Source organism: Colletotrichum chrysophilum, assembly GCF_026319265.1.
Source record: "Colletotrichum chrysophilum strain AFK26 chromosome Unknown scaffold_69, whole genome shotgun sequence".
Lineage (NCBI taxonomy): Eukaryota > Fungi > Ascomycota > Sordariomycetes > Glomerellales > Glomerellaceae > Colletotrichum > Colletotrichum chrysophilum.
This window is the reverse complement of record NW_026517356.1, coordinates 206,642-220,925: the sequence shown is the minus strand read 5'-3', so window position 1 is coordinate 220,925 and position 14,284 is coordinate 206,642. Positions and strand designations below refer to the sequence as shown.

The 14,284-nt window shown below is 53.8% G+C and overlaps 3 protein-coding genes across 3 annotated transcripts; 1 reads left to right on the top strand and 2 right to left on the bottom strand.

Annotated features, from left to right (window-relative positions):
• Positions 1-1,962: 1,962 nt before the first annotated feature.
• COL26b_008158 (uncharacterized protein) lies at positions 1,963-3,579 on the top strand (the record flags this gene model as incomplete). Its single annotated transcript, XM_053180925.1, has 3 exons — positions 1,963-2,050; positions 2,129-2,859; positions 2,917-3,579. 3 exons carry the CDS (start codon positions 1,963-1,965, stop codon positions 3,577-3,579), a joined length of 1,482 nt encoding a protein of 493 aa, XP_053035187.1.
• Positions 3,580-4,067: 488 nt separating this feature from the next.
• COL26b_008157 (uncharacterized protein) lies at positions 4,068-6,458 on the bottom strand (the record flags this gene model as incomplete). The annotated part of the gene is made up of 3 exons (XM_053180924.1): positions 4,068-5,371; positions 5,457-6,113; positions 6,167-6,458. The coding sequence occupies 3 exons, from the start codon at positions 6,456-6,458 to the stop codon at positions 4,068-4,070; spliced, it is 2,253 nt and encodes a 750-aa protein (XP_053035186.1).
• Positions 6,459-11,440: 4,982 nt separating this feature from the next.
• Positions 11,441-12,547, bottom strand: COL26b_008156 (uncharacterized protein; the record flags this gene model as incomplete). Its single annotated transcript, XM_053180923.1, has 3 exons — positions 11,441-11,464; positions 11,520-12,069; positions 12,135-12,547. 3 exons carry the CDS (start codon positions 12,545-12,547, stop codon positions 11,441-11,443), a joined length of 987 nt encoding a protein of 328 aa, XP_053035185.1.
• Positions 12,548-14,284: the final 1,737 nt, after the last annotated feature.

The following is a 14,284-nucleotide window of genomic DNA, read 5'->3' as shown; positions in this document are numbered from 1 at the left end:
TGAGACGGCAATCACTAATTGCAGACAGATCTCTGCGAAGTCTTCTCCGTTTGTTTCATCACTTCAATCTTGTGGACTCATCCCTCAGAAATTCCATAATGAAGCCCCTCATGTTTGGGCACGGTGAGGGATCTCGCTAGGCTGTGGGTACACTTCAGCAAAGCGAAATGCCCTCATCATTCGTATTTCTAGGCAAGACTCTTGTTGCGCGCCTGTCATTCAAGTTCGTCTATGAATTTCGCCCAAACATATAGCCTCTTGGCGACAGTCTCTGTAACATGAAATGCTGGCGGTGCACTGGTTTGCGCTGTGCCGAGCGCTTCCAGAAATGCAGTTTGATGATGAGCGGCAGGGGCAGCGCATTCCTCCAAACCGACGGCTGCTGTTTTGTCCACTGAAGAGCCACTGTATCAGATTGTCTCTTCCATCTCCTCTCTATCAAGGTGTCAGCTCAGCCTCCATCCGGCAAGGGGACAAGCGCGCTAGACCCAAACCAAGCCCTTGAGGCTGGATCTAAAAGTCGGTCCGCGAGACCCGATTCATGCTCCCCGCGCGCGAAGCCTGGAGGTTGGTTGGTCGGTCTTTGTTCCCGTCCCCTATCCGTACAAAACAGCCCCCTGACGGCCGATGGTGACGCGCTGGCGCCCATTCAACACCTTAAGTTAATGTTGACTTCATCGACCCTCCGGACTGGAGCCGGATCACCGGTGCCAAAACATCCCAAGAGCTCCCCGTGTGTCAAACCGGCGTACAAGATGGGTGAGCTGACGGAAGCCGGAACGGCTGGAAACACCGTCAAGACCCCAAGAGCCCCCAAGACCCTTAGGCCCAGCTGTTCCGGCGGATGATCTCACAAATACGGATTGCGCCCAGGCTCGCCAAACCCCAATAGATGTGCTGCCCAGACCGTCCATCCTTGACGGTGCCGCATTCCCTTCGCGTTCTTTTCGTATATTTCTCTTGGCGTACCTGCACACTAAAACCGCCTGAACATGGAATATGACGGGCCCTGGGCCAACGAGAATGTGAGATTGGATGGTAGGCCCTGCACCGCCCCAATGCCCAGCAAAGCTGTGCACTCTTGGTGTTGTCCTCTTCTCAGGCGCCTTTTCATTTTCTCGATGTCAAGCTTCTGCCCGCGTCGTCATCCACTTCTTGGAACATGCCCGCCAGGCAGAGCTAGCCTTCATCAAAGTCTTGGGTGACCCAAACTTTCTTGTCAAACGGGGCCAACAGTCCATTTCTTCTCTAACTGGCCCATGTCACTCATCACCCCAAGATTCAGGTGGCCAGGCCAAGAACCCGTCGCCATTATGTACAGCCATCCTGTCACCGTCCTGGCGCCAAGTCGTGCGAAGGAACAAAAGTGTCATCGATACCACCGATGTTACCGTCCTGCTTTCCCCAGATTTTATGTTCCCGTAAGCCTGCTTTTAGGTGTATGCGCATCTTCCGGTCGTTCCTTGAATGTCTGCCATCTTTCCATGTTCCCTTGATCAGCTGTGTTCTTGCTCCCTGAATATCTGGAGCGGCGCAGTGCATTCGTTCTGTCGGTCTATTTACAGCCTTCCTGTCAAACTCTCAGGTCCAACGAGCCGTGCAATCCCACCAGCACCCATCACGAGAGACTGCAGTCCGGCGGCGAGGTCATTCGACGCAGACGATCCCAGCCACCACTTCTGCAGACGCAACCATTTATCTCTCAAGGTCCCAGGCACCGAGTGACGACCGACCCTCCGCTTCTCCCCATTTACCCCGACGAATCTGCACCCCAGTCTTCTAGAACGCTACGATCGACCGACCCGATTGTTGTGACCGCCCTTCGTTTGCACAGCAGCAAGGACACCACCACATGTCCTGACCACCGAACAACACCCTCAAAACACATATTATCGCTCGTTATTATCCGTCAGAAGCAGGTCTGAGAGACGGCTTGCTTCTGCACATTTCCTCTCGCTCAACATGTTGTCGTCATTGATTTCGGGCGTGGCGCCAGCGGCGCTGCTGCTTGCTGGGGCTGTCAATGCAGAGTACTCTATCGAGACACAAGGTACGAGGCAGATGCATCGCGACATGTCGCTCTTGTGCCAGCCAATCAGTTTTCGCAAGGTACTGACTTGGACAATAGATGATATTCTCACCACAGCCAGCACGTTGGCATACGACCTCATGCTTTTCTACCAAGGAAATAAGACCGGAGAGATCCCAGGCATCCTACCAGGACCACCAGACGATGGGAAGGGAGATTACTATTGGTGGCAGGGCGGCGCGATGATGGGCACTTATATCGATTATTGGTTTTACACAGGCGACACAAGCTACAACCATGTCATTACGGAGGGCATGCTACACCAAGTCGGACCCGGACGCGATTACATGCCACCCAACCATACCGCCTCCCTCGGCAACGATGATCAAGGCTTCTGGGGCATGGCAGCCATGCTAGCAGCCGAAAACAAATTCCCGGATCCTCCAGAAGACCAACCGCAATGGCTCGCGCTCGCGCAAGCCGTGTGGACGACACAGGCCAGCCCGGACCGCCACGATGAGACATGCGGCGGCGGTCTGCGATGGCAGGTCCCGCCCACAAACACCGGCTACGACTACAAGAACACGATTTCGAATGGGATCTTTTTTAACATGGGCGCGCGTCTGGCGCGGTACACGAATAACGATACGTACGCTCGCTTTGCGGAAGAGAGCTGGGATTGGATGTGGGCGGTGAACTACATCGACCACGAGAACTACCGAGTGTATGACGGAGGCCACGTCCCGAAGAACTGCACCAACGTCTTTAAGGCTACCTTTTCTTACAACATCGCTATTTTGATGCAGGGCTGTGCATTCATGGCCAACCACGTACGTTACTTTGATGATTTCCTCTCAATGTATCGAGCATAAGCTGACACATCAAAGACCGGAGAACAGAAGTGGTTCGACCGCACCGAGAGACTCGTCGAGTCCGCCCTCCTGGACTTCTTCGCCGACGGTGCCGCATACGAGGTGCCCTGCGAATTTGAGCAAGGACGCTGTTCCCAAGATATGCTGAGTTTCAAGGGATATCTTCACCGCTGGATGAACGTCGTATCTCAGCTAGTGCCATCGACCCGCGAGCTCATTCGGCCTGTCCTTCTCAATTCGACTCGGTCTGCGCTGAAACAATGCACCGGAGGAACATCCGGACGCGCTTGCGGCTTTTACTGGACGAAGGGAGTGTTCGTTGACCCTGCGGTCGATAAGACGAGTGGTGCAGGAGAAGCCATGGATGCGTTGGGTGCCGTGCTGAGCATCATGGACCCCGAGGCCCCTGCGACCAACTCCACGGGAGGCACGTCAAAGGGTGACCCGAATGCCGGCATGAACTCTCATCCGTACCGTGAGTTCTCGCCGATTACTACGGGCGACAAGGCCGGTGCTAGCTTCATTACTATCATCATGTTGGTGAGCGCCGTGAGTATTTGGGGATGGATGTCCATCGGCGCTTCGGAATGGAATGAGAGCAAGGGCAAGGGCCCTGGAAAGTCGGAGGGTTTGGAGCCTGACACATCAAAGGAGAGTGTATTTCCGGCCTTCAGGTAGGCTCTTTTGATGATGATCATATGTTGTTTTCGGAATTCTGGGTTATGGTTGGCGCACCACTTATCCCCCCTTCTTTAGGCAATGGCCTTGCATCACGGGGTGACGGTCGAAGACATGGTCTTCTAGGCATAAAACGGCGTTATGGGACAGGTATCTAGGTAGCTTGAGGCACTCCACATACGTAGGGGGAATAAACTTCTAACATCATATTGGGTCCGTCATGCACATCATTTGAGGTTCCATTTCTTTTACCTGGGACGTCCCATTGACAGGTTGAATATAAGCAAAAGTTTATCAATCAAAGACACGGTGGTATTAGTTGCTGTACTGCTACATAAAATCATTTTGGTATCTCTCTCCCCAACTCAACATGAACGACGTTTAGCATAAGCGCTCGTGACTATCTCAACCATTCGCATTATAAGAATCCATGACACAATCCCATGAGCCGAGCCGCGTAGACTCGACCCGAACAGTGTAATGCCAAATTAGCACTCACTCAGAGGACAGGCCAGGCCCTTGGTGCCGTATCTATCGCCAGCGACGTTGCCCAGCGTCAAGATGGCATTCACAACACCTCCCATACCCTCACCAGCGATCATGCCAGCAGCGACAGCGTACGCGAGCTTCTCAAAGCTCGCTGGCTTCCATCTGCGCCACACGAAGGCGATAATAGCACCGAGGAAGGCAGCGTTGACGAAGACGGGTCCGGGAATGACGAAAGACAAGGCAATGGCGCCCCAGTTGGGCAGGAAGTCCTGGTACTTCTCCCGAGGGCCAGTGAGGTAGTAGTGGCGCACGATGACCTGGAGAATCGACACGATACCCAGAACGACCGCAAAGATGCCAGAAGAGAGCGGGATAGAGATGTTTGGCTCTGTGACAACTCTCGCGACGGCTTGCCACGCCGCCACACTCGGCACACCGAAGGGGCAGTGCTCGATATCGGCGTCGATGATGCACGGGTAGGCGGTGGTGAAGAGGACGAACAGGCCGGGGGCAAGCCAGACACTGCAGAACGTGCCGATGGCCTGGGCGATGAACTGCTTGTTGGGCGGGGTTCCGAGGAGGAAACCGGTGCGGAAGTCGGAGGTCAGGGCCGTGGCAACGTCTGCGGCACCGGCGGCGAGACCGGCGGAGATGAGGTTGATACGTTGCGCGTGCTGGACGCCGTAGTGGGAGCCGCTGGTGGCACCACCGATGACGAGTTGAGAGGCCTTGGCAGCAGCCGTGAGGGGAGTCTGATCCGTCACACCACCGATCTGGATGGCGAGGAAGGAGAATAGGAAGGCGAGGATGAGGGCGAGGATTGTGATGCCGACGTTGACCTCCCATTGCAGGGCCATGATGATGATGGAGAGAATGATGGAGGCGAACAGGCCAGTGACCCAGATCCATGTGGCGACCTGCTGGTCAGGTCTAGCAGGGTCGGCGATGGCGTTCTCGTCCAGCTTCTCCTCGCGCTCGGCAACCTTGGCGAAGAAGTTGACACGCTTGTTGCGCTTCATGAGCAGGGTGTGGATAGAGACGCAGATCGACTTCCAGCCAGCGCCAAAGCCGATGTAGATGATCTTCCAGTGAACAATCAGCTCAGCCATGCTGGCACACACCATGACCATCACACCAGGCCATAACAGCCAGTATCTGGGAGATGGCTCGCGGGGGTTCTTGAGCGAAGTAAAGGCGTAGTATCCGTTCCAATTAGGATCCCCGTCACTGGCATCGAGTCCAACACACTCGCCGTAGTGCACCAGCAAAGGACCAATGAGACCCCAGGCAAGAACGGCACCACCTTGAGAGAAAGCACGTTAGCCTGAAGTCCAAAGAAGGAGAGAAGGGAAAGTGGCGGAGGTAGGCAACTGGAAAGGGGGACTTACCGAACATGGAGCAGGCCGAGTTCATGCCGATAAGCATACCGGAACCAATGAAAGCGGTAGTCCACTCAAAATACCAACCCCACGACTCAATGTTCAACGCCCACGAGCTGTAACCGCTCCAGATGTGAATCCAAGTGAAGAAGTGCCAGTCATAGAGAATACCAACAGCGTACAAAGAAGCCACGCGATGGCAAATGCAGATACCGAACGCGATACTAAGCGCCTTGAGCTTGCTAACAGCGTCTCTGGCACCAGCAACGCCGGCATGCATGGAGCGAATAGTCAGGGCCGTGGCGGTGTTGGTGGGGAACATGAGCCTCAGCTCTCTGGCAGTACGGATGATGAAGAACTTGCGCAGAGGAGTAACGAAGAAGAGCCCAAAGAACGAGCAGCAGATCGTCAGCGTGAAGATCTTGCCAATATCTCCAGACGGTGTGCTGTCCATGACTCCGAGACGGTACATGGCGGGGATACCGGCCACGAAGATACCAGCGATACCTCCAGCACCGGTAGCGGCTGCCTGGACGATGCTGTTCTCCTGAGGACCGAAGGGGCCTCCAAGAATGGGCAGGTTGGACTTGGAGATCATCTTGATGACTCCGTAGCCGAAGATAGCGCCAAACATTGACGCGATAAACGTAAAACCGGTTTTCAATCCTGAATTATCATTAGTGTCTTGCACAGATGTCGAGACACAGCTATCAACGTACCAAGATACAAGTTGGAGGCATTGACCAGAGAGCCGAGAATGCAGCCCACAACGACAGCTCGCACTGTCAGGATGCTCTCCTCGTGCGGAATATTGGGGTCCATCAACAAAGGACGGTAGAGATCCTCCTCGCCCTTGACGTCCTCGGTTTCGGGAACCTTGGTGTCGACGACGGGCTCGGTCCACTCGCCGCCCATGGCACCCTTCTCATCTGGATGAACGGCGCTGCCGGTGTAGGACGGACGAGGCTCAGCGCCGGCGACGGTCACCGGGGCGACCTTTTCTTCAGCCATGGTTGTATGGGTAGGCTGTTATGTCACCGCGCTCTGTGTGAAGAATGAAGACAGAGTCCCTGCGCGGGGTAGTGGTTGCGAAACGCAGAAGGCGGGGTGAGAGAACAGAGACGGGACACAGCAGAAGCTGGATGGGAAAGTTGATATATATCCTAGATGACGGGGCACATGGTTGCAGTAGCCCGTTCTTTGCTTTTCCTCATTTCTTCCCCCAAGGTCGCACCCGCGCGGCGGACCTACATGCGTGATGCCGCCCCCCTGCTGCGCCCAGAACAGAAGACCCAGCGATATGGGAGAGTTCGGTTCACCCACTGGCTGGCCAGCCAGCGGAGGGGATCGTCGAGTCGGAGTCTAGGTGGCACGAGCGTCGAGCAAAAGGCCCCGGGCGAGGCATCAGCTAGCCATCCCTGTCTCTCCGAAGGGTGGGATGGCCTCCGGGGAACGTCGTGCAGGGTGCAGGGCAGATAAGAGGCGATACGTTTGTTGGGCGGGGAGCATGCAGTGAAGTCTACCTCGGGGGCGCACAAACTTCATGATGTGTCATTTTGCAGCGAGTTCTGTTAACCCACGACAAGAGGATACGGCTTGCCCACCCTCGCTGGATCCGGCGACGTGAATCGAGGATGGTGTAGAGCGTTCGTCTCGCCCCCGCGCTCATCGCGTCGACCCCTACCATCTTGAGGCATCAACCGAAAGGATGGGCACCTTTGGCCGACGCAGTAAGCCTCAACTGCACTTCAATGCTTGAATAGGCAGGTCGTTATCAGCTCGTGGAGTCCCCGGGTTCCAGAGCATCCCGTCACCAAATGGCCAAGCGAAGCTTGTCCGACGCCTTGCAGGATCACCAGGGAACAACATCCTGTTGACCCTGAATGGTCTTGTAACGTTTCTGGTGGCGTTCTAGAAGGGCAATCCCACGGCGTTCATTGCGAACAGCGGCGACTTGACTGGTCGACTTGTTGGGTCGATCAACGAGGTTGGACGGAGGTTAGCTGGTTAAAATTCGAATGCTAAGCTTTCTTCGGTCGAGCCACCCGCAGTTCGCGTGGCAGCCGCTACAGGCGCCATTCCATTCATTAAGAACAAATTGGTAAACGAGACGCCATTCGTGGTGGCCAGGTCGGAGACGATGTCAGGGGTGGAGAGATCACCAGCAGGACCAAGCTCGGTGCAGAGGTGTTCGCCGCTCCCCGGGGTTGGAGGCGAAGTGGAAGAAACCCTTGCATTCACGATGCGAAGAGACCTCAGGCGGAGGCTGACTTTCAGCTCACTAAGCTGAGTGTGCAAGCTGCCAACGCCGAGCCGGTTGCTACCGATAACATCTTGGCTGCCGGGGTTCAGGTCTAGCCAAGAAACCAGCATCGGTACTTTTTTTGCGGCTTCCCCCACCATGAGGCCAATGTGCGAAATAATTGTGCATCGTCTAGCGGTGGGAGCACATTCGACTCAGAATCGACAGCGCCGAACAAAGTAAATCTGCTCCATCTGGTATGACAGCCTTTCAATCCTCTTTGCGTCGCGATAACAGCACGCAAGATGACTCGTGGATTCCTTTGCAACTAGATAAAGTGCCTTTTGACGTTTCGCGAGTTGTCTTGGCAGAGCGGCGGTCCTGATCATCATGCCATTCGTCGCGGAAAACGAGACGCGCTACAAAAGGACCGCCCGATATTGGGCCGCAGGGGTCTCCATTGGAGCAGATTTTGTGCTCTAGGACTTGGGGAACAGTCGGGTCCCGAAGGCTCTGAGGTTTGTTTTTGCTGCTGCAAATTGGGGAAAATGTGGGCGTGGTACGGACCCCTATTCATTTTCGACTTCAATGCTCCCTCCTGCGGCGAAGTGTCCCAACGCTACCTGAGCCGTGATTTTATGCTTACTTTATGCATCATAACCCGCGTGAAGCCGGCGTTAGGCGAAGAAAACGGGTGTTGCTTGCACAGAATCAGTGTTGCCAATGTCCAAAGTAACAACAGCTTCATCCTCGTGACAACAGTACTGCAACGTTGAACCACTGGCTGATCTCGCTAACGAACATCCCATTCAGACCATTCTGTGTGTCAATTTAAGCAATTACCAAGTCTAAACCGCATGTATCCCCGCAGTAGCCTCTCCACCTCCCAGCTGCCGCTCCCGGCTTCGCATCTTGCAGACCCTCGGCCTTCAGCCAGGCCCAGCCTGGCCATCACCATGGGATAGGTCTCATTTAGGGTAAAGACCCCCGTCTTTTCCATCGTTCAACCACCTTTTATGCGGAGCCGCCAAGACTTCAATCGACCATTGAGCGCAAAAATCTTCGTGTTTTTCTGAGTGTTTGCCAGCCGAGGCCCTTTTGAAGCTCGGGTGTTCATCGTTTTCCAAATGCACTAGAGGATCTCTCTGCCACGTGAATACGTTCGGTCATTGTCATCACTCACATCTGTCACTTTCTGACACACAGCGTCAAGATAAGACGCGTCTACGCCAACATCGCAAAGAGAAGGGCGTTTTGTGGGGACTACCGTGTCTTCAGATCGCAGACTCGTCCAGCGACAGACGAAGGAAGCGATGCAAAGGGCCCATGGGCAAAGAGTCCTAGCTGCTGCCTCGATGCAACGCAGAACGCGGCACAGGATCTCTCCGTCTGACTGTTTTGAATCCCTGACGCACCCAAGGCAGTCAGCAATTCGCCCATCTCGGCGGCCAATGGGCATTTGTTATCTGTCAGCAGAAGCATTGTCAGCACTTTTGCGATCACGGCCTGCACCTTTGTAGGACGCCGGGCAAACCATCGCTACCTACCCCTGCCAAACCTCGATCTGCCCGCCAATTGCCCATGTGGCGTCCGGGATGCACCTGAGGCTAACGGGCACGAACAAGACAGCACGATAGCTCAGCGCCAACGATATACATCCGGCTTTCCACGCCCGTCTCGTCAACTTTGTGCTCGAATTCTACTAACACATAGGGTACATCAGTAACCACTATTAGCCTTCAGTCTGCGAAAGTAGCAACTGGAATCGCGACTGAAAAAAAACTCCTCTCTGGCAAATGAGAATGTTTGTGTCCATGTATTCATTCAGCTCTTTTCAGCATGTAATGTCACGCACGAAGAGCCAAATGTTGCCAACACGTCTAATGAATTTCGCGACATGTAATTCAGCCTACCTGGTACATGCTCACATGCGGATGATACCAGAGACTTCCTTTAACATCACGCATGTCGAAACCCCAGAGGTGCCGCCAACCTATCTGCGCAGTATGTCGTTGCACAACCTTAACTCCGGCAACAGGCGAGGACGGATACCGATGCGCCGCTGGATTGGCACAGTGGATAGCCGTCCCACCACGTATTTCTTTTGTGGTTCCCGATTCCTTCCTAACTACTCTATCTCAATATTCCATTCGTATGCAGCGTACGCATACACCTCTGTATCAGAACAAACTCCAGAGAGCCACCACGTATTTCATGCACCCTGGAAGCTCGAAAGCCACAACCAGTCTTCCCGCAAGCGTGCCTGTAGGCTGTAGCCTATTGCTCAGTCGCCACTGGACTGGACAAAACATTGGTTGACCATATCTTAGGTTCTGACTACGGCCTGTGGGTTCAAGCCGCAAGGGGCAGGCCCGCCGGGGAAGGCCCTGTTCCAGCCCCGGACATTGGGTCTCGAAATGGCTTCGCGCGCCATCATGCACCCGCCCCAGGCCCCGGCTTAGCCCAACGTCTGGAACCTTTGAATCGCGTCTAAGGGATCTTTGCGCCGCGCCAAGACTGCCTTGAGGTTGCGGCACGCGCGCTCATGTCAACCTTATGCCCGTTCGGGATAGACCCTTTCTGGGGATGGGGACATTTCTTAGCGCGTCCTTCTGGTCGGATCTCGGTTCACGAATGGCACTTTGAGGCTCCCAGGAGTGGACGCTCATTGACATTTCATCCATTGGCCATAAAGAAGATATCAACTGTAGCTCTCGCAATCCATAGGTCATATTTGACCACTTCAGCCACCATCATTTTCCACGTTTCTTCATCTCTTGAATGTGCTCGCTGATCTCACAGTTACACGCTGTGTGGCGTAGTAATTCGATAAAAATTGTCTTCTAAAAGCCTAATATAAGTCCACAATAGAGTCATGACCATGGTTGCAGAAGATGATTGACCGGCATGGATAGTTGTGGATGAGTAGTACGCAAGCGGCAGTCGATTCCCATGGGAACGCCGGGGCCGGACGTGTGGGAACGATGCTGCGACTTCAAAAGGCAAGTAAACATGAAGTTATGGGCTCTAAACGGTGAGCTATTTGTCATCATTGTGTTCATATTATCAAATCCCAGCGATCTTGCTATTACTTTCACCTTAATTCTTTCCTTTTCATCGTCATTCCAGAAACCATATTCAGCGACCAGCTTAGGAGCTTATCAAGGGGACTGATGATCTTTGTTCTACTCAGCCCACCTACAACGTGACAGGATGGGTGTCGAATGATGAATAAAAGATCGCATGTTCTCTCTTTTGGATCAACATGATTAATACACATGTTGCGGGTTGAAACATGGTAACTGATTGCATCCTATTGTGGCGTTTGCAGTCTTGGTGGTCCTGTTGCTCCCATTTCATCTCAGTCCACAGAATTAGGCAGCCTGTCGTCGACGACCTCTTTCTCTTCTTAGAGACGGGGGATCAGCAAGGCTAAGCTGACGCATCGTGTCTTCCACCTTCCCGATGGCCTCCTCAACCCCCTTTTGGTGCCGTTGCCGAATTTCAGCTCTACGACCGCACTTGTGCCGCTGTCTGATTTTGTCGCGTTTGCCGTCATGTTCGTTTTCAACCGCATCTTCTTGCTTCGTGGCAACTTCGGAGGGGAGTGATTGAGATGAAGCAGACGGAGACGAGTCTTCGGTAGCTTTCAGGAAAGGAGGTCTTCCATGAGGTCTCCTTCTGTGAGGCTTCTCGTCTCCGTCAACTTGATGCAGTCGCCCCCTAGAAGCATGTCTATGAATCCTCCCTCTTAAGCGTTTAGGGTCTTTCTCATCTTTCGATGGTGCAGACGCCAATGAAATTTCCGACGTAGATTGTGGAGCTGGAACCTGGGGTTGCGAGTTGCTCAAGTTGGTCTCAGACTGAACGTGCTTTTCAACCGAGGTTGTCGAGGACACTGGACTAAGGGTGCTGCTCTCGACTGCCTCATACTCCGGCAGCAGAGTCGTTGCCCTGCTCAGTGTGTACTGGGATGCCAGAGTCTCTCCAGATAGGTTGATTGATTCAGTGACGTCATCCAACTTTTCCTCCGCAACAGGTTCAAGAGATGCAGGCGATGCCTCCTCGACGAGCTCCGGGAGTGGCTTATCCACATTCATTGGCGCGGACTTGGGTGTCCTGCTGGCGGCTTGCGCTCTTGCAAGGGCCCGCCTGTAGGTCTTCGTGTTGATCAAGTCATAATCGAAGTCAAACTCGGTGGTGCTCAGTATCGACTCATTATCACCGTAAATGCTATCAAGCTGGTCCTCCTCAGCGGGGTCGGCAGCTTTCGCTCCAGGGCCTGTCTTAACGGGGACAGTCTCGAAGCTGTCTTGTCTCGCTGCAATAAGCGTCGATTGGTTTTGGATGAGCAGGTCTTTGATATCTTGAGTAGAGCGTCTGCGCGAAGCCGTTAGCCAAACTAGAAGCTGATCACCACAAGGGCCGCTCTATATAGGACTCACAAATTGAGCGTTTGCGTGAGCAAGGTGAGCGTAGCCTTTTTCCTGTCGAGTCGGCCGAGGAGTCGGGTCATCTCCCCATCTTTCCACAATACTAGGATCTTTGTCTTCCAATCGCTCTTGGCGAACAGCTGCTCATACTCCTTGTGGATGAGTAACAATGTCGCATGACACCCCTTGACAGCCAAGGCGAACACGTCCTCCAAAGCGAGTCGATCAATAACGTTGGGATCTCGTCGGACCACATCCTCGACTTGACTGAGCGCGTACTGAACCGCGTAAATCTCCTCGGCGATATCGCAAACATTCTGTGGCGCATTATCCAAGTGGTCCAAGGTGTTTTTGATCTTCAGCGACGCGGTCAAGACGGCGCCCGCCAGTGACGCTGCCGCAGTGAGAATCGTAATCGGATCCATTCTCGCGATGTATCTCAACACTGAAGTTCATTCAAATAGCAGGTTTGTTCGGGACAGACTTACTCTATCTGGGCTGTTCGACTCGTGTTTCGACGGGCCGTGCGGCAACATCGGCCGGGAGGTTTGAAACATGACTATTCTGTGCCGAGGTTCATCTGCCAGCTTGACTTGAGTTTCATCGTGCATGCGAGTTGCATGCGAGCGGCTTTCTTTGAAAACGCCGAAGATCGAGAGCATGTGAGTCGAATATCGTGGTTCAGATCTGCACGTTGTAGTATCGCGGGGAGCCAGTGTCTGCGCACTGAGTTACGATATCCACCTCCAAGCACTCATATTAAGCTTCTCATGTCAGAACTTGCGACGCCAGGTCTGTGAACAAGATCCACTAGCCTTGTGAGACTTGGGAGGAATCAATAGGGCGTCAGGTTCTAGTTGATCAATTTCAAACCTCTTCATCTCAACAAAGTAGGATATTTCTGCCCTCTTCGTCCCGTGCGATGTCGTTGTTCTCTGATCTGCCCAACCCACCGGGCACGGGTTAAATGTATCTTGGAACCGTGGCTTGCAGTGATTTTCAAGTTGGGTTAAAAGAGTAATTAGCCCAAATTGGCGCCGGGACCCTGCTTTTCACTCCCGGCCGTTCCTCGGCGACGTTGAAGCAGTCGGGCAGTCTGATAAACGCCGCGCAGGCTACTTATTTGTCGGAAGATGCCGAGTGAAAGGAACCCATACCAAGACGATGTCATGCCTTTAAGGAAGTTCGGTACCGCATTCAATTTCTTTCCCCTCTCGTTCATTTTAGTAAGCCGGGAGCGCCAGCTGCCAATGCGCTCCTGGCTGCCCGGGACCGTGGCACCCGAGAATCTCGCAACATCTGTGGCACGGAAGAGATCTTGGTGCCGGAACTTGGCAATGCGACTTTTCAAAGGCCAGTTTATCAGGATGAACAGCACATGACTTGCTCGGAGGTATCGCACCTGTCTCTGCCTGTCGGATTCCTTCGGCTCCGTCGTTGAATTGAAAACATCAAGTCTATCAGCGTGGGCCTCTAGGTTGAACTGTGAGACTCCTAGTTTTCGCTAAGTCCTATGATTCGCTGGGCTGATTCGGGCCTCGAGCCGGGATGGAAGGTCAACCTGGACAAGAGCAGAGGACGGGCCAGTTCCCCGCATCTCCCCGATAACGAAAAGCTGCGACGAAGCCAGGGCCAGAAAGGCCTGAGCGATTGATCGCCCTACGAGCGTGTTGGCTTGCTAGTCAGACTGAAGTCTAATACTACGAGCTGAAGCCAGCAGAAGCAGCTGTAGAATCCGAGTCGCTCGGGTAGCTGGGGGCTCCGCGGAGGTTCTCTCAGCAATCTAAACCACGAGTGTCCATGTCGTCTGCAACCGCCAACGCGGTCAATGCTTGTAGGTGAGATGGTATGAAACACATGCGATCCGCCATTTAACTAGGACATATTTCGCCATTAGCAACCTTGATCGCCCGAAGCATACGAGGTGACGAACTAGAAAGCGGAAAGCCACGCGACTTTGACTTCAGTCGCGAAGCAACTGGTGTTAGAGTTTTGCCGGCACGACCTTCTACTCATTGGTTCATGATCAACAGAGTTTTGGTTTTCCCCTCTGTATGCGCCTATGTAGGCTCGAAAGGGATCAATTCTGTCGATCTCGCTGGCAGAATTCACCCCGCGGGCATTAAACGGCTCTGCGAAAGGCATGGGCCAAGGATCGAGTA